Below are 23,618 nucleotides of genomic sequence, written 5' to 3'. Positions count from 1 at the left end.
AGTCCAGAAACAGCTCAGATCGCTCTAACACACACCTCTAGTGCCCTCGCTAGTGGACTCTATGCTTTATTCTGCTGTGTATGAGCTTCACGAGTCCAGAAACAGCTCAGATCGCTCTAACACACACCTCTAGTGCCCTCGCTAGTGGACTCTATGCTTTATTCTGCTGCGTATGAGCTTCACGAGTCCAGAAACAGGTCAGATCGCTCTAACACACACCTCTAGTGCCCTCGCTAGTGGACTCTATGCTTTATTCTGCTGCGTATGAGCTTCATGAGTCCAGAAACAGCTCAGATCGCTCTAACACACACCTCTAGTGCCCTCGCTAGTGGACTCTATGCTTTATTCTGCTGTGTATGAGCTTCACGAGTCCAGAAACAGCTCAGATCGCTCTAACACACACCTCTAGTGCCCTCGCTAGTGGACTCTATGCTTTATTCTGCTGCGTATGAGCTTCACGAGTCCAGAAACAGGTCAGATCGCTCTAACACACACCTCTAGTGCCCTCGCTAGTGGACTCTATGCTTTATTCTGCTGCGTATGAGCTTCACGAGTCCAGAAACAGCTCAGATCGCTCTAACACACATCTCTAGTGCCCTCGCTAGTGGACTCTATGCTTTATTCTGCTGTGTATGAGCTTCACCAGTCCAGAAACAGGTCAGATCGCTCTAACACACATCTCTAGTGCCCTCGCTAGTGGACTCTATGCTTTATTCTGCTGTGTATGAGCTTCACCAGTCCAGAAACAGCTCAGATCGCTCTAACACACATCTCTAGTGCCCTCGCTAGTGGACTCTATGCTTTATTCTGCTGTGTATGAGCTTCACGAGTCCAGAAACAGGTCAGATCGCTCTAACACACACCTCTAGTGCCCTCGCTAGTGGACTCTATGCTTTATTCTGCTGCGTATGAGCTTCACGAGTCCAGAAACAGCTCAGATCGCTCTAACACACACCTCTAGTGCCCTCGCTAGTGGACTCTATGCTTTATTCTGCTGCGTATGAGCTTCACGAGTCCAGAAACAGGTCAGATCGCTCTAACACACACCTCTAGTGCCCTCGCTAGTGTACTCTATGCTTTATTCTGCTGTGTATGAGCTTCACGAGTCCAGAAACAGGTCAGATCGCTCTAACACACACCTCTAGTGCCCTCGCTAGTGGACTCTATGCTTTATTCTGCTGCGTATGAGCTTCACGAGTCCAGAAACAGTTCAGATCGCTCTAACACACACCTCTAGTGCCCTCGCTAGTGGACTCTATGCTTTATTCTGCTGCGTATGAGCTTCACGAGTCCAGAAACAGGTCAGATCACTCTAACACACACCTCTAGTGCCCTCGCTAGTGGACTCTATGCTTTATTCTGCTGCGTATGAGCTTCACGAGTCCAGAAACAGGTCAGATCGCTCTAACACACACCTCTAGTGCCCTCGCTAGTGGACTCTATGCTTTATTCTGCTGCGTATGAGCTTCACCAGTCCAGAAACAGGTCAGATCGCTCTAACACACACCTCTAGTGCCCTCGCTAGTGGACTCTATGCTTTATTCTGCTGCGTATGAGCTTCACCAGTCCAGAAACAGGTCAGATCGCTCTAACACACACCTCTAGTGCCCTCGCTAGTGGACTCTATGCTTTATTCTGCTGTGTATGAGCTTCATGAGTCCAGAAACAGGTCAGATCACTCTAACACACACCTCTAGTGCCCTCGCTAGTGGACTCTATGCTTTATTCTGCTGCGTATGAGCTTCACGAGTCCAGAAACAGGTCAGATCGCTCTAACACACACCTCTAGTGCCCTCGCTAGTGGACTCTATGCTTTATTCTGCTGCGTATGAGCTTCACCAGTCCAGAAACAGGTCAGATCGCTCTAACACACACCTCTAGTGCCCTCGCTAGTGGACTCTATGCTTTATTCTGCTGCGTATGAGCTTCACGAGTCCAGAAACAGGTCAGATCACTCTAACACACACCTCTAGTGCCCTCGCTAGTGGACTCTATGCTTTATTCTGCTGTGTATGAGCTTCACGAGTCCAGAAACAGGTCAGATCGCTCTAACACACACCTCTAGTGCCCTCGCTAGTGGACTCTATGCTTTATTCTGCTGTGTATGAGCTTCACGAGTCCAGAAACAGGTCAGATCGCTCTAACACACACCTCTAGTGCCCTCGCTAGTGGACTCTATGCTTTATTCTGCTGCGTATGAGCTTCACGAGTCCAGAAACAGGTCAGATCGCTCTAACACACACCTCTAGTGCCCTCGCTAGTGGACTCTATGCTTTATTCTGCTGCGTATGAGCTTCACGAGTCCAGAAACAGGTCAGATCACTCTAACACACACCTCTAGTGCCCTCGCTAGTGGACTCTATGCTTTATTCTGCTGTGTATGAGCTTCACGAGTCCAGAAACAGGTCAGATCGCTCTAACACACACCTCTAGTGCCCTCGCTAGTGGACTCTATGCTTTATTCTGCTGCGTATGAGCTTCACGAGTCCAGAAACAGGTCAGATCGCTCTAACACACACCTCTAGTGCCCTCGCTAGTGGACTCTATGCTTTATTCTGCTGCGTATGAGCTTCACGAGTCCAGAAACAGCTCAGATCGCTCTAACACACATCTCTAGTGCCCTCGCTAGTGGACTCTATGCTTTATTCTGCTGCGTATGAGCTTCACGAGTCCAGAAACAGGTCAGATCGCTCTAACACACACCTCTAGTGCCCTCGCTAGTGGACTCTATGCTTTATTCTGCTGCGTATGAGCTTCACGAGTCCAGAAACAGGTCAGATCACTCTAACACACACCTCTAGTGCCCTCGCTAGTGGACTGTATTTAATACAACCTAATGAGGGTGAAAAATTACTGGGTTTATTTATGCTTACATGTCAAAAAGAAGCTGAAAATTAAGAATTTTATATTTATTCTGTAGAGATGATTTACAGTTGAATAGAGTTTGCTTTAAAATTAATGAACTTTGCAACATCGAAACTTATTGAACTGAACTGAATCAACATGAATCAAATGAATTGAGCTGAATAATCACTATATATATTTTTATTATTATTTTATTAAAGATATATACACACATAAAACGATATAGAAAAAATATAGAATTTTATTATAGAAAAATATTAGAATAATATTAGAATAAAATTATTAAAAAAAAATTATTAAACACAATTATTTAAATATGGATAATCACTATTGCTTCTTCTGCAGAAAAAAAAATCCACTGCCATTATAAAGCTTGGAAGAGCCAGGATGTTTATTAATATAACTCAGATTGTGTTCGTCTGAAAGAAGAAAGTCATACACACTCACACACACCCTCATCAGACCGTGAGTAAATCATGGGCTAATTTTCATTTTAAAGAGAACGACTCCTTTAACTAGAATCAAACAGGTCGCTGGACAGCGTGCAGTCGAGGAGTACAGTACACACACACTGTCAAGCTTTAACGTTTTCACTGCTGACTCGACACACATTCCAGCGGCCCTTCACGTCCTGTCAAATCCAATGACATTTTAGCCCCATTGAATAGGGGAAACGATTTAAGACCCCTTTTGTGCGGAGTCCGACTCGTTCGACTGTGTAAAATGTCAGTGTAAACAGTCACTCGTTCTCTGTGACACGCAGGACTCAATCATTCTCAATCATAACTCAGAGATTCAGAGCCACGGTTTCATATTCCAGAATCACTGAGAAAAATGCTCTCAGCATGATAAAACTATGGCTGGCAATTCATTGTCATACGGAAATTATGATTAACAACTGAATGTTATATTATAGCTAATAATACTGATTAATAAGCTAAAAAAAATACAAATTTAAAAAGCATATTTCTGTCATAAATGTTTCACTTTTAAGGCAGCATTTTTTTAAGGTGGGCTGATTAATCTGCTTAGATGATCTAAATCTGATCTCCTCAGTGCTGTTGCATAATATTAAGATTAAGTTTAGAATTACAAATAAAGTGAAATCGCTTTTGCAAATCATATAAACAACAAACTCAGATGGTCCCAGTTAATATGGAGCGTTCATATAATGGACTACTGCACCATACAAATGTGCATTTCATAGCTTTAATATATATTTAATTAAATTCCCTTATTTCGGTTGGATTTATAGTGCACTATCACTATATATTCATCACTATTATAATCACTAATCTGGACAAAATCAAGAACCACACTGGATGCAACAAACTCCTTAAGCGAAGAAAACCTTATAAAAATGATAACTATAAACACATTATCGAAAAGGGTTTTCTGAACTCAAAGGGTTTGTTGGAACCGGCTAAAGATATTTTCGAAACAGAAGAGGATCATCTTCCTCCAACTGGTCATGGTCTTTGGGTCTGTTTCCAGATCTTTGTTGCATCTGTTTATCTTCCTGGCAATAACCGCCAGCAACAAACGCTCAAAGCAGAAGATGATCTCGACATGAGCCACTATAAACAGGGATTTCCTCCAGAGCGAGACGAAAGACGGGGCTCAAACTTCTAAAAGGTTCTTCAGAAATGATCCCGGAAACCCTCCGCCCCCCCGAGGGAGCTCAAATCCCGGGTATCTAGTGAAAATCTATCCTCTCCATCCTCCACTGGGGGCTCGTGGTTCAGATACCAGTGAAATCACACCTCACGCGCACATACTGACGCTTTTGTGTTGACCTGCGTTTGATGATCGGTGTGTTGAAATGAAAGCAGAGAGTGAGGAGAGCAAAGCGCCCAGATGTTTGACCAGGTTCACGGTGATGGGGGTGTGTGTGTGTGTGTGTGTGTGTGTGTGTGTGTGTGTGGGTGGGTGTGTGTGTGTGTGTGTGTGTGTGTGTGTGCTGTTTAACACTGAGCAAACATTGTTTTAACCCTGTGATGAGGTTGTTTTTAACACTGGATCAAAATTGTTTAAATCCCTTTTAACCCTGGGTTAAACAATGTTTCAGACTTGTATTTAGACAGAGGATAGCACTGCAATTAAGAGTTATCATTATTTTAATCTATTTTAACTCTGGGTTAAATTAACCCAGGGTTAAATTTTTTACACTTGTATTTAGACAGAAGATAGCACTGAAATTAACCCTAGGTTATTATTATTTGGATCACTTTTAACCCTGGTTTAAGAAATGTTTCACACTTGTATTTAGACAGAGGATAGCACTGCGTTTAACTCTGGGTTAAGATGATTTTATTTTATTTTTATCCCTGGGTTAAATAACTTTTCACACTTGTATTTAGACATTTAACCCTAGGTTAAAATTACTTTAATCATGTTTAATGCTCGGTTTAACAATGTTTCACACTTGCATTTAGACAGGGGATAGCACTGCATTTAACATTATTTTGACCCGTGATGAGTTCAGTTTAACCCTGGGTTAAATCAAGTTTCACACTGATATTCAGACAGAGGTTAGCACTGCATTTAACCCTGGGTTAACATTATTTTAACCATGTGATGCAGTCACTTTTAACTTCGGTTGAACAATGTTTCACACTGATATTCAGACAGAGGTTAGCACTGATTTTAACCCTAGGTTAACAATATTTCATACTGATATACAGACAGAGGTTACTGCTGCATTTAACCCTGGGTTAACATTATTTTAGCCCGTGATGAGGTAATTTTAACCTTGGGTTAAACAACGTTTCACACCAATATTCAGAGGCTAGCACTGCGTTTAACCCTGTGTTAACATTATTTTAACCCTGTAATGCGGTCACTTTTAACCTTGGGTTAACAATGATTCACGCAGATATTTAGACAGGTTAGCATTGTGTTTAAACCTGGCATAACATTATTTTAACCACATGACAAGGTCATTTTTAACCCCGGTATAACACTATTTTAACCCTGTCCTGTCATTACTTTTAACCTTTGGTTAAACAATGTATTACATTAGTATTTAGACAGAGGTTAGTACTAGGTTTAAACCTGATTTAACACTATTTTAACCCAGTGATGAGGTCACTTTTAACCCTGGGTTAACACTATTTTAACCCTGTGTTGATGTCACTTTTAACCCTGGGTTAAACAATGTGTTACACTTGTATTTAGACAGAAGTTAGAACTGTGTTTGATGATGGGTTAAGATTATTTTAACCCTGGGTTTCACACTTTGAAAGAGGTTAATAGTGCCTTACCGCTGCATTTAAAAGTTCTAGCCATGTAAAATATAAAAATATATAGTGTAAAATGATGCAGTGTTAAGGCTATTTAGTTAGCAAAAGACAACTTAGCATAACCTCGCTCAATGCTAACTTAATTAAAAATCCATGTGATAAGTGCATGAATTTATGCTTAAATTATACTTCTTATATTTGGGTCTGAGATGAAGATACTGGTAATGAACAAGACAACAAGATGCTTTCTGCTGTGTGCAGAGATGTCAACTCACACGTATCCATAAGGGCACGTCTTGCTGCAGGTCATGGGCCGGCACTTCAGCGCAGACGCGTTACATGCACACACTTCACAACCGTAGATGTCTTTATCATAACCCATGGGACAGTCCAGAGAGCAGAACAATGACACATCAGGACAGGTCTCATCTGAAAAATCAATCATTTACATACAGTCAAACCAAAACGTATTCAGACTCCTTCAACATTTCTCACATTATCACAGTTTATTCACTATAGTTTAGAAAATGGTAATAAAATATGAGCAGAACTCATTGATATTTGACTGGTTTTGTCCGTCCTTCTGTTAGACTGTCTCACACATGAATTATGTTGAATATCTGTCAGCTGTTAAATTTAACTACACAATTAGATAATACCAGTTTAGCTCAACCAGTGACCAAGCAATGCTTCATTGTGTTCAGTCTGTGTGTAAAAAGAGCATTAGCAATTAAAGACAAAACACTTCAGCAAAACATGATCAGCTCAAAGTGTCCCAATCAGTTTTGGTTCCCATTTTTACTGGTAGTCGCTGTATGAAGAATATTTGTGTATATGTCACAGTTTACTTTATTTTGCTCTCCTCACTTACATAAATGAACTATAGTGTCCTGATCACACACTAGTGAAACAATATAAAAAATTAAATCTGGTGTCTGAATAAATGTTGGTTTGACTACAAAAGATGATCAGTGAACAGTCAATACACAACAATACACGCTTTACAGAGAGTCATCTCAAGTAAAATTGGTTAAAAGCATTATTGCGGGAACATATTTTATCAGGGGGGTGCTGGGGGCGGGGCTTAATGGGCGGGGCTTGATAATCTGCATATTACATTATGATACTCACTCAGGAGTGCCGGTTCACACAGAAAGCATAATCTTTCAATGTGAAAATTATTATTAATTACATAAAAATTGAATATTAAAGTCATAAAACCCTATTCGACAACATATAAAAACGAAATAATCTTTAGAGTAATTTTATAAAGGTTGAAAGTGTTCTTAAAAAACAGGTTGAAAAACAAAAAGTTATTTAAAAGTCATGTCATCTTAAATTCCAATGTGGTGAACCGGCTGTCGTCAGGGGGCGCTCAGCACACTCAGCACCCCTATAGTTCCCGCGCCCATGCTTAAAAGTCAAATCTAATTATTTGTTATTAGCAAACCTACTGGTGCTGCCAGTGGTGCAGATAATCCCAAACTTCATTTTTAAAATGATGTTAGAGTTGCACATTATCTAATAACTACACGTAATTCTTCAGAGCAGTTTCCAGTCCCACGAGCCCCGTGATGCCCAAGCGTCCGACTGACCCGACACTGACTTAAACTCACATGAGAAAAAAGCTTCAGCATAATTCCTGTCGTGGGGAATATTGTTCATATTTGTGAGGTGGATTCGTGTCTGAGATCATTATTGCTGGAGTCAGTGTTTGCTTGTGTTGCGGGCCGTTGGCACTTTCTCAAACACAGACTTGGGAGTATGCTGGAGCGGTTTGCACGCAACACAGTTCTCATGGGTTTGTGTGTGTGTGTGTGTGTGTGCACTCACTGCTGACACACTGGCACAGCAAACACCCGCTGGGATCTTGCTGGAAGCCGAACGGACACTCGTTCCCGGAGAGAGAGCAGTTTTCCAGCGGTGGGCAGAGCAACGGACTCACCGTCTCATATGACGGCTCTGGAAGAGAGAAAGTTATTGTTTCTTTTCACAATTAATGAAGCTAAAAAACAGTAAACATCTCAGGAAAGCAGTCTATATCCTCTTCTGCTCACCAAGGCTGCGTTTATTTGACCAAAAATACAGAACAAATATTATTACAATTAATAATAGCTGTTTTCTATGTGAATATATGTTAAATTATCATTTATTTCTGTGATGCAAAGCTGAATTTTCAGCATCATTACTCCAGTCTATCACATGATCCTTTAGAAATCATTCTAATATTCTGATTTATTATGAGTGTTGGACACAGTTCTGCTGCTTAATATATTTGATGAATAACAGGTTAAAAAGAACTGCATTTATTCAAAATAAAAAAAATATTTTCTAATAGGCCTAATATAAATCTTCTTTACTATCACTTTTTATCAATTTAACACATCCTTGCTGAATAAAAGTATTGATTTATAAAAAAAAAATAAAAAAAAATGACTGACCCCAAATGACTGACCAGTAGTGTATATTGCTGTTACAAAAGATTTCAATTTTTTTTTTAAATTGCTTCTTTTTTCTTTTTCTTTTACCTTTTATTCATCAAAGTATCCTAAAAAAGTATCACAGGTTATGAAAAAATATTAAGCAGCAGAACTGTTTCCAACTTTGATAATGAATCATCATATTAGAATGATTTCTAAAGGGTCATGTGATAGACTGGATGTCACATGTGACACTGAAGACTGGAGTAATGATGCTGAAAATTCAGCTTTGCATCACAGAAATATATATATTTTTTTTAGATATATTCAAATAGAAAACTATTATTTTAAGTTGTAATAATATTTCACAATATTACTGTTTTTTTCTGTATTTTTGATCAAATAAATGCAGGCTTGATGAGCAGAAGAAACTTCTTTCAAAAACATTAAAAATAGTAATGTGTCCAAACTTTTGGCCTGTACTGCATGTATATATATACACACATGCAAATATTTCTTTAATATATACATGCATATGTGTGTATTTAGATATACAAAAGAATTATACACAGTACACACACATATATTATGTAAACACAAACTTTTATTTTGGACTCGATTGATCACGATTGATTGTTGCCCAGCACTCGTGTATATACTGTATGTGACACATAAATCATTTTTTAGATGAATTTTAGTCTTAACAAGTAAACATGTAAACAACTCGATCATCTGGGAAATGAGATTTGCTAAATGCTAAATGATCCAAATACCTCCCATACTTTGCTTATGAAGACATTTAGAATAACATAAGATAAGATTTACTGGGATCTTTGGATTTGATTTGACTTCGACTATTTTCTACTTTCCAGAAGATCTAAGATTTATAGCTGTGATGCAAACCGCTCAGATGTTTGTGGTAAACACTGGTGGATGTTGCAAGACGTGCGTGTTCGTGTTGACGTGAAGCTGTAGATGCATCTGGTGTTTGGCACAGACCATGTGATCCGATCCGGGGGTCGTTCTCTACAAACGCATCCTCACAGTTTCACTGTTTAACTGCAAACAGAAGCGTCCGGTTTGCATCGCTTACACATAAACACAGTGCAATTACCAGCAGTGATTCTCCTCGTCTGACAGCCGTGATGAACGAGTGTCGGTGAAACCGCCTTATGAGGCGAAGATGCTGAGATTCTCTAAATCAAACACGGCCGTCAAACCTCAACAAGATGCTTTTGTTGTAGAGGAACACGCTGGGATCACACATGTGCTAAACCACCAACTGCAAACATGTCGGCACGTACGCAGGTAAAGAGGTGTGACTAATTATCCTTCCAGAAAATCATCATGTATAATTAAGGACAGCAGGTGAAGGCAAAGCTTCTGTAGTCGAGCACACGTCAGCTCGAGCTTTAATGGGCTGTACGTGTGTGTGTGTGTGTGTGTGTTTCAAGAGCTCCAGATACAATAAACCCTTGGCAATATCTGGAGCTACCGCTAAACAGAGACAGATTTCAGCCTGTAGCAACTGAACCTGTGCTTCCATTACAGCGACTCAACTAACATTCTGTATATGTGTGTGTATATGTGTGTATATGTGTGTGGATTTGTGTATATGTGTGTATACAGTAGTCAACATTTGAAGTGGATCAAAAACGTTCATCAAAGTTGTCCTAAGACAAGAATGGGTAATGTTAAAAATTCATGCATAACTTTGATGAAAGGTTTTGATCCACTTCAAATGTTGACTACTGTATATATACACACACACACACACACACACACACAATGGTCTGTCTGAATACTCGATTCTGATTGGCTGGAAGGTGTGCTCTGGTGATCACCATTCTCTCTCTCAATAATTAATTCAAATAAATGCTGATTATTGAACAGATTTAAAGTGAGCAGAACCCTTGATCTGAATGAGCCGTCACTGATGAAAACAAACATCAACAGCAATGCTGGATGACCATGGTATAACCGGGATAATCCACAGTAAAGCAGGATGACCATGGTATAACCGGGATAATCCACAGCAATGCTGGATGACCATGGTATAACCGGGATAATCCACAGCAATGCTGGATGACCGTGGTATAACCGGGATAATCCACAGCAATGCTGGATGACCATGGTATAACCGAGATAATCCATGGATAGCTGTGCATTAAACGATCTGAATACGTGTCAGGCGTTTGTTTAACTTCACGTCATGCATTAAAATCAGTTAATGTGGATTATCCCTCATATATTATAGATACACAACCATTTAAATTGTTTATATAATTGACATAATTTATTATATAATAAATTACATTATAATTATAATAGAATTATTATAACTTATTAAGTTACTTATATTCATTAATATACTAAATTACTATATTTGCAGAGTTTTACTTATTTTTTAAATGTACTTACATTTATATTTATATTTTTATATATATTACATGGATACATAAACATCACCTAATTATTAAATTTTTTATAATTAATTCCATAATTTAATAGATAATAAATTAATTATAACCATATTATGGATTATTATATAGGATTATTGTATTAGTATTATTATATAATTTATAATATAAATACTTTATTATATACTTCTGTGAATGAATCTGTTACAACGTTTCAACTAATATAATTTAGAACTACATTTTTATATATATATTCATTTACTTCATTAATTAGCAGTTTTTTTTCATAAAGTGAAATGCCCTCAGTTACTGCTAATCTTCTTTAGTGATGTCATTTCCTGTTTGCCGCCGGGTCAGAACCCCCACTGAAGGGTCGTGATCTTTGTGACTTTAGTTTTTAATATCTGTAATATCTTCAGAGTAACAGTGGGGAGTCGACACTGCCTTGTCCATATACACACACTCGTGGTCTTGGCCACTCGGGAGCGCGCACACGAGCCCTTAGTGCACACTAAACACACACTATCTCCAACACCGCTTCAGAGCTGAGCGTATCCCAGCATGCATTATGTTCGGGAACTCATGTTCCCCAAAACTGCGAGATGTTGAGGAAAACATTCCACTGTAATTTAAAATAATTAGATCTAATTTGGTAGTAAAAACATAGTGTTGCACATTTTGGTTCAATGTTGTACAACATTTGCAACTGTTTTTATCACTTAACATGTAGAAGTTTATTTAAACATGCAAAGTATTGAAAATATAATAAAAATGCATTTTTTGCAAGACTATAAGTGTGTCCCACCGAGTAATCAAAAGTTGGGCCAAATAGAGGAGATACGTCATGCAAGTGGTCAAGTAGATGAGTGAAGACCGCAAGTGTGTGTGTTTGGACAAGGCGTGCGTCTCTATTCACACTCGGGATGTTCACTCCTGTCCACTTCATGTCTTTCTGTGGTCGGTTAGCTATCCGATCGTGAAGAGATCAGGTGTAAACCGGTGTAAACGCTCTCCGAAACGCATTCCAGACGGATTTGAATCCGATCGCTCAAACCACATCAGGAGGACGAACCTGGACAAGTGTAAACGCATCCGGTGAAACCACATGTTTAAATGTTACTCCTCCCAACAGTGCTAAAGATAAGCATGTGAGAGCGTGTTATAGGCTATATGACATGTTATAGTCAGATATGACACCGTAGATGAGCATCTCTTCATCAAGCCAACACGCAAACTATCGCAAATCGAAGTGAAAGTAAATCGCAGACATTTAACACACAATCATCTTCATTACAAGTAAAGAAGCGAATGATCTCACAGAGCTGTCGCTGCTCTCTCCTATTGCGGTCTTTGATTTTGAGCTGAGCTGATGATCTTTTAAACGCAGCTCGTATCTGTTGCTCTCAGTGACGTGAACTCTGTAAATCAGCATATCGCGCGGGAACTGAAGATCGGATTTATATCCGTTTTGCAAAAACACGTTTATGTGACCGGGAGTAAATGGAATCTGATAAATCAGATCTGAGAGAACGCATGAAGTGACCCGGTGTAAACAGGCCCTAGCGTGTGATTATGTAGTGTAAATGTGTAATGTGTAGTGTAAACAGGCCCTAGCGTGTGATTTGTGAATCGCTAGTGTGTGTTGCTCCGTAATTAGCAGTAATATAGAAATAGATATAGGTATAGATATAGATATAGATATAGATATAGATATAGACATAGATATAGAAGTAGATGTAGATGTACAGTGTGTACGGAAAGTATTCAGACCCCCTTAAATTTTTCACTCTTTGTTATATTGCAGCCATTTGCTAAAATCATTTAAGTTCATTTTTTTCCTCATTATTGTACACACAGCACCCCATATTAACAGAAAAAAAAACAGAATTGTTTACATTTTTGCACATTTATTAAAAAAGAAAAACTGAAATATCACATGGTCCTATGTATTCAGACCCTTTGCTCAGTATTTAGTAGAATCACCCTTTTGATCTAATACAGCCATGAGTCTTTTTGGGAAAGATGCATCAAGTTTTTCACACCTGGATTTGGGTATCCTCTGCCATTCCTCCTTGCAGATCCTCTCCAGTTCTGTCAGGTTGGATGGTAAACGTTGGTGGACAGCCATTTTCAGGTCTCTCCAGAGATGCTCAATTGGGTTTAAGTCAGGGCTCTGGCTGGGCCATTCAAGAACAGTCACGGAGTTGTTGTGAAGCCACTCCTTCGTTATTTTAGCTGTGTGCTTAGGGTCATTGTCTTGTTGGAAGGTGAACCTTCGGCCCAGTCTGAGGTCCAGAGCACTCTGGAGAAGGTTTTCGTCCAGGATATCCCTGTACTTGGCCGCATTCATCTTTCCCTCGATTGCAACCAGTCGTCCTGTCCCTGCAGCTGAAAAACACCCCCACAGCATGATGCTGCCACCACCATGCTTCACTGTTGAGACTGTATTGAACAGGTGATGAGCAGTGCCTGGTTTTCTCCACACATACCGCTTAGGATTAAGGCCAAAAAGTTCTATCTTGGTCTCATCAGACCAGAGAATCTTATTTATCACCATCTTGGAGTCCTTCAGGTGTGCTTTCATGTGTCTTGCACTGAGGAGAGGCTTCCGTCGGGCCACTCTGCCATAAAGCCCCGACTGGTGGATGGCTGCAGTGATGGTTGACTTACTACAACTTTCTCCCATCTCCCGACTGCATCTCTGGATCTCAGCCACAGTGATCTTTGGGTTCTTCTTTACCTCTCTCACCTCAGTTTGGCCGGACGGCCAGCTCTAGGAAGGGTTCTGGTCGTCCCAAACGTCTTCCATTTAAGGATTATGGAGGCCACTGTGCTCTTAGGAACCTTAAGTGCAGCAGACATTTTTTTGTAACCTTGGCCAGATCTGTGCCTTTCCACAATTCTGTCTCTGAGCTCTTCAGGCAGTTCCTTTGACCTCATGATTCTCATTTGCTCTGACATGCACTGTGAGCTGTAAGGTCTTATATAGACAGGTGTGTGGCTTTCCTAATCAAGTCCAATCAGTATAATCAAACACAGCTGGACTCAAATGAAGGTGTAGAACCATCTCAAGGATGATCAGAAGAAATGGACAGCACCTGAGTTAAATATATGAGTGTCACAGCAAAGGGTCTGAATACTTAGGACCATGTGATATTTCAGTTTTTCTTTTTTAATAAATGTGCAAAAATGTCAACAATTCTGTGTTTTTCTGTCAATATGGGGTGCTGTGTGTACAATAATGAGAAAAAAAATTAACTTAAATGATTTTAGCAAATGGCTGCAATATAACAAAGAGTGAAACATTTAAGGGGGTCTGAATACTTTCCGTACCCACTGTAGATGTAGATGTAGATGTAGATACAGAAATGTCGTACCCTCACAGAACGGACAGCACTCCCCGGGGATCTTGACGGGGTTCTGGCAGCTCTGTTTGCAGGCCATGGCGGTGCAGTGCGGTTCTCCATCCACACACTGGCAGAACGTGCAGTCGTCCTCCTTCCACTGATCCTCATGCGCTCGCAGTGTGTGACTGACCCAACAGCTGGCCTTCGAGCTGTCCACCGACAGCAGCTCCACATCTGCACACACACACACACTCCTGTTACTCATGCGCTCGCAGTGTGTGACTGACCCAACAGCTGGCCTTCAAGCTGTCCACCGACAGCAGCTCCACATCTGCACACACACACACACACACACACACACACACACACACACACACACTGCTGTTACTCATGCGCTCGCAGTGTGTGACTGACCCAACAGCTGGCCTTCAAACCGTCCACCGACAGCAGCTCCACATCTGCACACACACACACACACACACACACACACACACACACACACACACACACACACACACACACACACACTCCTGTTACTCATGCGCTCGCAGTGTGTGACTGACCCAACAGCTGGCCTTCAAGCTGTCCACCGACAGCAGCTCCACATCTGCATACACACACACACACACACACACACACACACACACACACACACACACACACACACACACACACACACACACACACACACTCCTGTTACTCGTGCGCTCGCAGTGTGTGACTGACCCAACAGCTGGCCTTCAAGCTGTCCACCGACAGCAGATCCACATCTGCACACACACACACACACACTCCTGTTACTCATGCGCTCGCAGTGTGTGACTGACCCAACAGCTGGCCTTCAAGCTGTCCACCGACAGCAGCTCCACATCTGCATACACACACACACACACACACACACACACACACACACTCCTGTTACTCGTGCGCTCGCAGTGTGTGACTGACCCAACAGCTGGTCTTCGAGCTGTCCACCGACAGCAGCTCCACATCTGCACACACACACACACACACACACACACACACACACACACACACACACACACACACACACACACACACACACACACACACACACACACACACACACACACACACACACACACACACACACACACACACTGCTGTTACTGTCAGTGTCGAGAGGAACTCATTACTTTTTCAATAATCCAATAAAAAGCTAATTCAAATTATTAATAAATACTCTATTAGTATATTCTGTAAATAATGCTAAAATAACACTGTGCATTACAAGAATAAATGGAAAGTGGGAATGAATTCAGACAAGAATCTATTTCTAGCTCAAAGGTATGAAAAATGATTTCCGCCACTGAATAAAAAGAAAAGGAAAAGGTAATTGCGAATTGCAATATTCTCTAACTCAGGTGATATTTATATTTATATTATTCATACTACTAAAAATACTGTAAATATGTTCATAATCTGTAAATGTTAATTTGGACTAAACCCAACTGTGACCCTACTTTTTTACCTTTATACTATTTTTATTTATTTTTAATATATTTTATTCTTAGAATTTGTATTACTATGTTTCTTGTTGTATTTGTATATGTGCACTGGAAGCTTCAGTACCAAGAAAAATTCCTTGTGGGTGCAAGCACACTTGGCAATAAAGCTCTTTCTGATTCTGATTCTGAATAAAAAAATAAAAATAAAAAAACCCCCACACAATTCTGAATTTCTTTCGCAATTGCAGTTCTGACTTTTTTTCCTCATAATTCTGCACAGGGTCAGGTTTAGAAAATTCATTCGAATGGCAAAATATTAACTAAGAATCAGTTTAGTGAGTATGATTGAAACTTTTAGTACAAGAGCACACATTTGATCTGAGGACTACAGTTGGTCTCACAGAAACTATATGAGTTTGACCTTTAACCCTTAGGAGCACAAGGCCACAGCTGTAATGCACAGATCTGCTACTGTGACTGAAATCTGAGACGTGTTGTTCACAGATGGTGGCGTGTGGAGAGTAAGCCGTCAGTAACGTGTGTGTGTGTGTGTGTGTGTGTGTGTGTGTGTGTGTGTGTGTGTGTGTGTGTGTGTGTGTGTTTTCACTGCTCTGCTGCTGTCGGTGACCAGTCATCAAAAATTAGAAGTTTTTTCCTCATCATAGTTTATCTTGCAATCAACTATAAGAGACTGGTTTAGGATGAAACCATCAGATTCATACTTTTATTTACATTTATGCATTAGGCAGACACTTTCATTCCCAACGCAACTAGCATTGCATTCACGCCGCTACACATTTACATTCCATCAGTTCTTGATTTCCCTGGGAATCGAATCCATGAGCTTGGTGTTGCTCCTGATGCTTCACTGTTCCAGCTTCTGGAAATGCACTAAAACCAGTGCAAATGATCAAATCAAAGCAACAGTAGAACACGACACAATCCCGAGGTCATGGGTTCGGTTCCCAAGAATTTTTTAACAAATTAAACAAAATTAACAAAAAAAGAAAATGGTTTTCGGTTGTCAGGAGCTGTCAGTTGAATCTGAACTGATGTTCTTAAAATCATCCAGGGTTATCAGTACAAAAGAAGAGATGTTTGTGTTCAGTTGTGAGGAATATACTCTCAGACCGATGATATTCATACCTATACACACGGGACAACACTCTCCTTCGGGAATGTAGAAGTTCTGGCAGTCCGGCTCGGCACACTCGGCTCGGGAACAGAAGGACACTCCTCCTCGACACTGACACCTCCAGCACGAGTCCATGCGATACACCTCGCCCTCGGCAAACTCCTGTCCGTCACGAACACACCGCGGGGACACTGCACAACACACAACACACAACCCTGCTGTTAGGATATATGAATCATTTACTGACAGACAGACAGACAGACAGACAGACAGACAGACAGACAGATAGATAGATAGATAGATAGATAGATAGATAGATAGACAGACAGAGATAGACAGATAGTTAGATAGACAGACAGACAGACAGACAGACAGAGATAGACAGATAGATAGACAGACAGACAGATAGTTAGACAGGTAGTTATAGACAGACAGACAGGTAGTTAGACAGACAGAGATAGACAGACAGACAGACAGACAGACAGACAGAGATAGACAGACAGACAGACAGACAGACAGAGTTAGACAGACAGACAGACAGGTAGTTAGACAGACAGAGATAGACAGACAGACAGACAGACAGATAGATAGATAGACAGATAAGACAGACAGACAGACAGACAGAGATAGACAGACAGACAGACAGACAGACAGAGATAGACAAACAGACAGACAGATAGTTAGACAGACAGACAGACAGACAGACAGACAGACAGATAGTTAGACAGACAGACAGAGATTGACAGACAGACAGACAGACAGAGGTAGACAGACAGACAGAGATAGATAGACAGACAGATAGTTAGACAGACAGACAGAGATAGACAGACAGACAGACAGACAGATAGTTAGACAGACAGACAGACAGACAGACAGACAGAGATAGACAGACAGACAGAGTTAGACAGACAGACAGACAGATAGTTAGACAGAGATAGACAGACAGACAGAGACAGACAGACAGACAGACAGAGACAGACAGACAGACAGACAGAGATAGACAGACAGACAGACAGACAGAGATAGACAGACAGACAGAGATAGACAGACTGACAGAGATAGACAGACAGATAGAGATAGACAGACAGACAGACAGACAGACAGATAGACAGACAGACAGATAGAGATAGACAGACAGACAGAGATAGACAGACAGACAGAGACAGACAGACAGACAGACAGATAGACAGACAGACAGAGAGATAGACAGACAGATAGACAGACAGACAGATAGATAGACAGACAGAGATAGACAGACAGAGATAGACAGACAGATAGACAGACAGACAGACAGATAGAGATAGACAGACAGACAGATAGACAGACAGATAGACAGATAATCTAAGTTATCAAATTCATGAAGATCAAACAGAGTTTCACTGCATTGAATTTCCAGGATTCTTCCATGTTTCCCAGTGTTTGAACAGTGAATGGACGGCTTTATAAAGGTGAGGTGTGTTTAACCGCTCATTAAACTGAATCTACATTAAACCAAGAAACACACGCATTCCCCTCCAACTGTATGAAACCCATGAGCTCAGCACTTCTGCGAAGCCTCTGGCGCAGGATCCCAGTGATCCCGGCATTCTCAGACGTGGCATGCGAAGCCGTGTAATCGGTGCTCACTCACGCACAAACGCACACTTACACATGTGAGGTCAAAGACACACAGCAGCCGAGGTCTCCAGAGCTCCTGTATGAGCGACGGCAGAGAGACGGGAAGAGCCGGAAACACTCCCGCTCTCCAGAGCTCAACAATCACTGAACGATCACTGCAGTACGGCTCATTAGAGACACGGAAAACCCAGCGCTCAGGAACGCAGACACAAAGACACACACTACATCACAACATGATATGACTGGGCTTTTGGACATGGGACCATCACTGTAAAAAAAGAAAAAAAGAAAGTTGCTGCCTCAAATTTTTAAGTACAATCAACTTGGATGTTCAAGTCATTTCAACTTATATTACATTAAAATGAGTTAAATTGAGTTCAATCTTGTATAAATTAAGTTGAAAATTGCTGAACTTATTTTGATGTGTTAAAGCAATGTAAAAACATATGGGCCCTATTTTAACGATCTGAAACGCAAGTATCAATCGCGAAACGCAAGTAACTTTGTGGGCGGATCTCAGGCGCTGTTGCTATTATACCGGCGGGATAAATGACTCTTGCGCCCGACGCAAATCTAAAATGTGTTGGTCTGAAGTCGCTTCATTACTCATAGGTGTGGTTTGGGCGTAACGTGAAATAAACCAATCAGAGCGTCATCTCACATTCCCTTTAAGAGCAGGCGCGCTTGTTCCATGGCGGTTTGCTATTATAACGGCGGATTTGCCAGACGCACGCCAGGAGCGGTTCACAGCCGAGGAGACCGACGTTCTCATCAGGGCCGTAAAACACAGAGAAGTGACATTGGGGATGGAGAAACACACCCAAATTAGCTTCGGTTAAACAGGCGTATAATAATTTGGGTAAATGTGTAAGCTAGATTTATGCCTATTTTTCCACATCTTCATGGACACCACAATGATTTCCCTCGTGTGGAATATTTTTCCTTGTAATAATGTATGATTTGCAAAAATCAAAACTGCTGCGTCTGTGTGAAGATGAGAGAAGCAAAGTGTGTGTGTGTTGTGCACACGCTACATTATGGCCAAGCATGCGCCCTTAAAATAGCATCTGAATAACATGCGTAACGCTCCACTGACTTTAGACTAGGTTTCTCCTGGTCAGTGGCGGAATTGTTTTCTGAAACTGCAAAATAGCACCAGGGAACGTTTGCGCCGGAACACGCCTCCTCTTTTCGCTGAACCGCCCCCGGGAGCGCAAGTTCATTCCCTAATTTACCGACGTGCGTCTGTGGAGGGAAGAGTCCGCTGTGTGTCGGGTGCAAAATAGGAATGATACATGCGTCAGTGTACAAAGTCAATTGCGCTGGGTGCGAGATAGGGCCCATGTCGTCATAACTTATTTGATCATTCAATTTTTTACAGTGCATACTATTTTTATTAGTTTTTTGGACATTCACCACGGTATTACTGTGTTCTTTTCCAATATTTTAATCAGGGTACTGTAAACGGCACTGGTACGGTACAGATACTGTAAAATGAAATTCCAGGACTTTTCAAGCATTACTTGTTTTGGTTTTCAAAGACTACAATCAGAGAATAAACGTCTTTATTTTCTTTCAAATTATAAAAAAGGCAAATAGATAAATGAAAAAATAATAAGAATACAACAAAATGGTACAGATAAAGTGAAAACTCAAAATAAACAAGAATCGGCACACTGACACTTCTGCTCCTAAGGATTTATTAAAATGAACAACGTTTCGACCCAAAGGCTCTTCGTCAGGTAAACATCAATCATAGACAGGTACGATATATATCAGTGTGAATCAACACACCTGACCTCATTACTGAACTAATTACCCATCAGCCAATGCAATAACGACCTAATCAAACACAAATGTAACCACAAAAGCATCAAAAAACATAAAACAAATAAAGTACAGCACATGCAATGACTGTGGAAACTTTAACCATTGAAAATACTGTGACAAAGATATCGCTCTCCTTATTCAAACTGATGTTTTCTTCCTTGAAAATATATATATATACTGTATATTGACCCTAAAGAATGAAAGCTCTATATATATATTATAGATATATTATATATTATAGATAATGCATTATATATATATATATAATTATATATATATATATATATATATATAATGCATTATATATATATATATATATATATATATATATATATATATATATAAGCTCTATGACTCTATATATATTCTAATATAGCCTATTGTCTTCCAATAATTCAAGCATCTTTTCATAAATATGGCTGTTTTCAAGGGTTTTCCAAGACTTGCATTTCAAAGTCAAATTCAAGTTCTTCAAGCACTTTAAACACCTTGTACGAACCCTGTTTAAAACAATTCAGTGATTTACAAACTGGAGGATTTTCAGTTGTACGTCAGGCGCCAATCTATGAAATGAAGTGATTTAAGGAAATATATTTTGTTCAGGTGCAAAAGTATCCAGAAAGCTTAAGTTAATAACTAATGTTAACAAATGAGATATTTTTGATACCAATTATACACACGACTCTTTCTTTGTAACACGATCTCTCTTATTCTCACACACTGACTCAAGACACACACATTCCCATCAGTGACCTATTGAACCTTCCCATCAGCCTCTCCTTGTGTTCTTCTGCCTGAAGCATAAGCAGTTTTTCCTCCGCCCGCTGCGCTTCTCCTTAAGTCCATTAGTTCCAGGACGCAGAACACATTTAGCGCCGGGCCAAGAGGCCAACGCGGGAATTTGGATTGTTGGTAAAACAGAATATTTGACGCTAAACCAGAGCAAACACTGAGGCCCTGTCTCACTGACTCCGCCCCCTTTTCACACCTCATCACTTCCTGTCTGTCCAGCTCTCACAACAGGAACTCAGTGGTTCAGGATTGCACATCATTGCGTCGTACTCTTCTGTATAATGACGAATAAAGATTCTGATGTGATTCTGATGGTCTGAGCACGTCCTGACCCGCCATGATGAGCCGGTTCCAGTGTTCTCAACACATCTGTCCCGTCTGACAGTGACATGAGGACCAATAACAATCACTATGTGAAACATGTGAAAGATTCGTGTTCTCTCTTGCGTTCCCCTGAGAAACTTCATTCAGATGCAAACGCATTGATATATAGTTTTTCCTCCAACCTCATATTACCTCCATCATAAAGTTTCTATAGGGAAATGCAAAGGTTTTGCAAGATAACAAAGTTTTACAAATGAATGCAACATTTCTTGGGGGAACGCAAATGTGTTGAGATTGTCTTTGAATCAATGCACAACTCAACTGTTACTCTGTACAATTCGGTCACTGAAAAGGGGTTGGCGCTCTTCATTTAGCTCTAGAAGTGCACTAGAACTAGACTGATGTGTTTAACTTTAAAAATGCACAAAACATTCACCCAGAACTACTCTAGATTGGTCCAACCGCCTTAGTCCCACAAACTCCCGAGGGAAACACTGAAACATTACATTCATTCAATCTCAAATCCGCACAATTCATTCACTGGTTCATTCATTCCTCAGCGCTGAGTCTCTCATTGGCGCTCATGAACACACTCCTCATTGAGTGAGTGCATTGTGTATGTTAATTCCCTCATTCCGTGCGGTTGGGAATAAGATGCTCCGATATGGAGACCCTGGGATTCTCCAGGGTGTATTTTGGACCCCATTCAGGAAAAGAAAAGCGGGAGATTTGGTTTCTGTGCCGCTATAACAGAGACGCTGTTTACTTCAGGTTCAAGTGGACATGAAACACACATTAGAGAGCAGAACAAACACACTCATCTGACTAATGCAGTGACAGCTGCACACATCTCTCACGTCGCTAATGAGGAAAAATAACATCATACTTTATTTAACAGTCCTTATTAAAGTGCACTAAAGATAACTGATGAACATGAGCAATAAGAACGTCTCATCTCTGCACTTATGCACTACTTACTAATATTAAAGAAGCCCAGTTCAAAACATTATGCATGCATATTGTAGTTTAAAATGTTACCGTTTTCCTGTCTCTGTGTAAGCACCTTGAGAAGGCACTATATAAAATAAAGTTATATTTATAATTATTGTCTTAACTTTTTTTAAATGTACTTTTATGCATTTGGCAGATGCTTTTATCCAGAGCGACTCACATTGCATGTTTTCCGTTCATGCATTCTCTGGGAATCGAACCCGAGACCTTGGTGTTGCAAGCACCATGCTCTAATGTTTGAGAGATACAAATGCTAGAGAACTTTTAACTGTTGCCTGTTGCTTTGCCGTGAGCACTGCAGTAAGATGCACGCCACGTTGAAAAACTGCAAAAAACTGACATTGCAATATTTCGATTTTCTGCTATATATTGTGAATATATCTGAATAAATACAGGAATTTTCACCAGATTACTTAAATAGCTTTATTTGGAAAGAATGAATCATAATAGACTCTGTGGGGTGATTTTAATGTATAAAATAATAATTCTCATAATTTTTTATTATTAATCAAAAATATTTATTATTCAAAATTAATTATTGTATTTTATTATTAAATAAAAATATTAAACAAAACAAGAAATATATTACAATAGTGATATAAAAATATAAAAATAGAAAGTTGCCCGTTTCAGAGTGAAGCTTTGCATAATTTTTTATTATTAATAAACAAATGTATTATTATTATTATTATTATTTCATTTATTATGAATTATTTACTTACATTCAAATGTTTTATTATTTTTTGATTATTATTACATAAAACAAGAAATATATTGTATTTATAATAGTGAATTGCGCATTACCAGTTTCAGAGTGAAGTTCTGCGTTATTTTTTGTTATTAATAAACAAGTTTGTATTCATTTTATTATTAATTATTTAATTATATAAAATATTTTTGATTATTATTACATACAAATATTAAACAAAACAAGAAATATATTGTATATATAATAGTGCAAAATAATAAAAATGATGTCATAATGATTAATGTCTTAATTTCTTAATTTTCAAATGCTAAACCATCAACCTTAAATTGTGACGGGTTGCCAGAAAATACGCATAAAAACATAACTGTTTACAAACTAAAACCGTTGCATAGTTCAGAATCCTGTGTCCAGGCCAGGCCGAGAAGGAAAATAAAGCA

General features: G+C 39.8%; 1 protein-coding gene across 1 annotated transcript in view; it reads right to left on the bottom strand.

Moving 5' to 3' along the window:
- LOC309478887 (cysteine-rich motor neuron 1 protein-like) overlaps positions 1-23,618 on the bottom strand; it is a 58,272-nt gene that overhangs the window by 9,852 nt on the left and 24,802 nt on the right. Inside the window, exons 4-7 of the mRNA XM_082142669.1 lie at positions 16,910-17,089; positions 14,325-14,528; positions 7,941-8,069; positions 6,383-6,536 (exon numbers count right to left, since the gene is read on the bottom strand). Coding sequence (XP_081998795.1) covers positions 6,383-6,536; positions 7,941-8,069; positions 14,325-14,528; positions 16,910-17,089 — 667 coding nt within the window. The remainder of the gene's footprint in view (positions 1-6,382; positions 6,537-7,940; positions 8,070-14,324; positions 14,529-16,909; positions 17,090-23,618) is intronic.

The sequence above is a fragment of the Leuciscus leuciscus genome, assembly GCF_965113295.1.
Source record: "Leuciscus leuciscus genome assembly, chromosome: 17".
NCBI classification, from domain to species: domain Eukaryota; kingdom Metazoa; phylum Chordata; class Actinopteri; order Cypriniformes; family Leuciscidae; genus Leuciscus; species Leuciscus leuciscus.
This window is presented reverse-complemented; position numbering and strand designations above follow the sequence as displayed.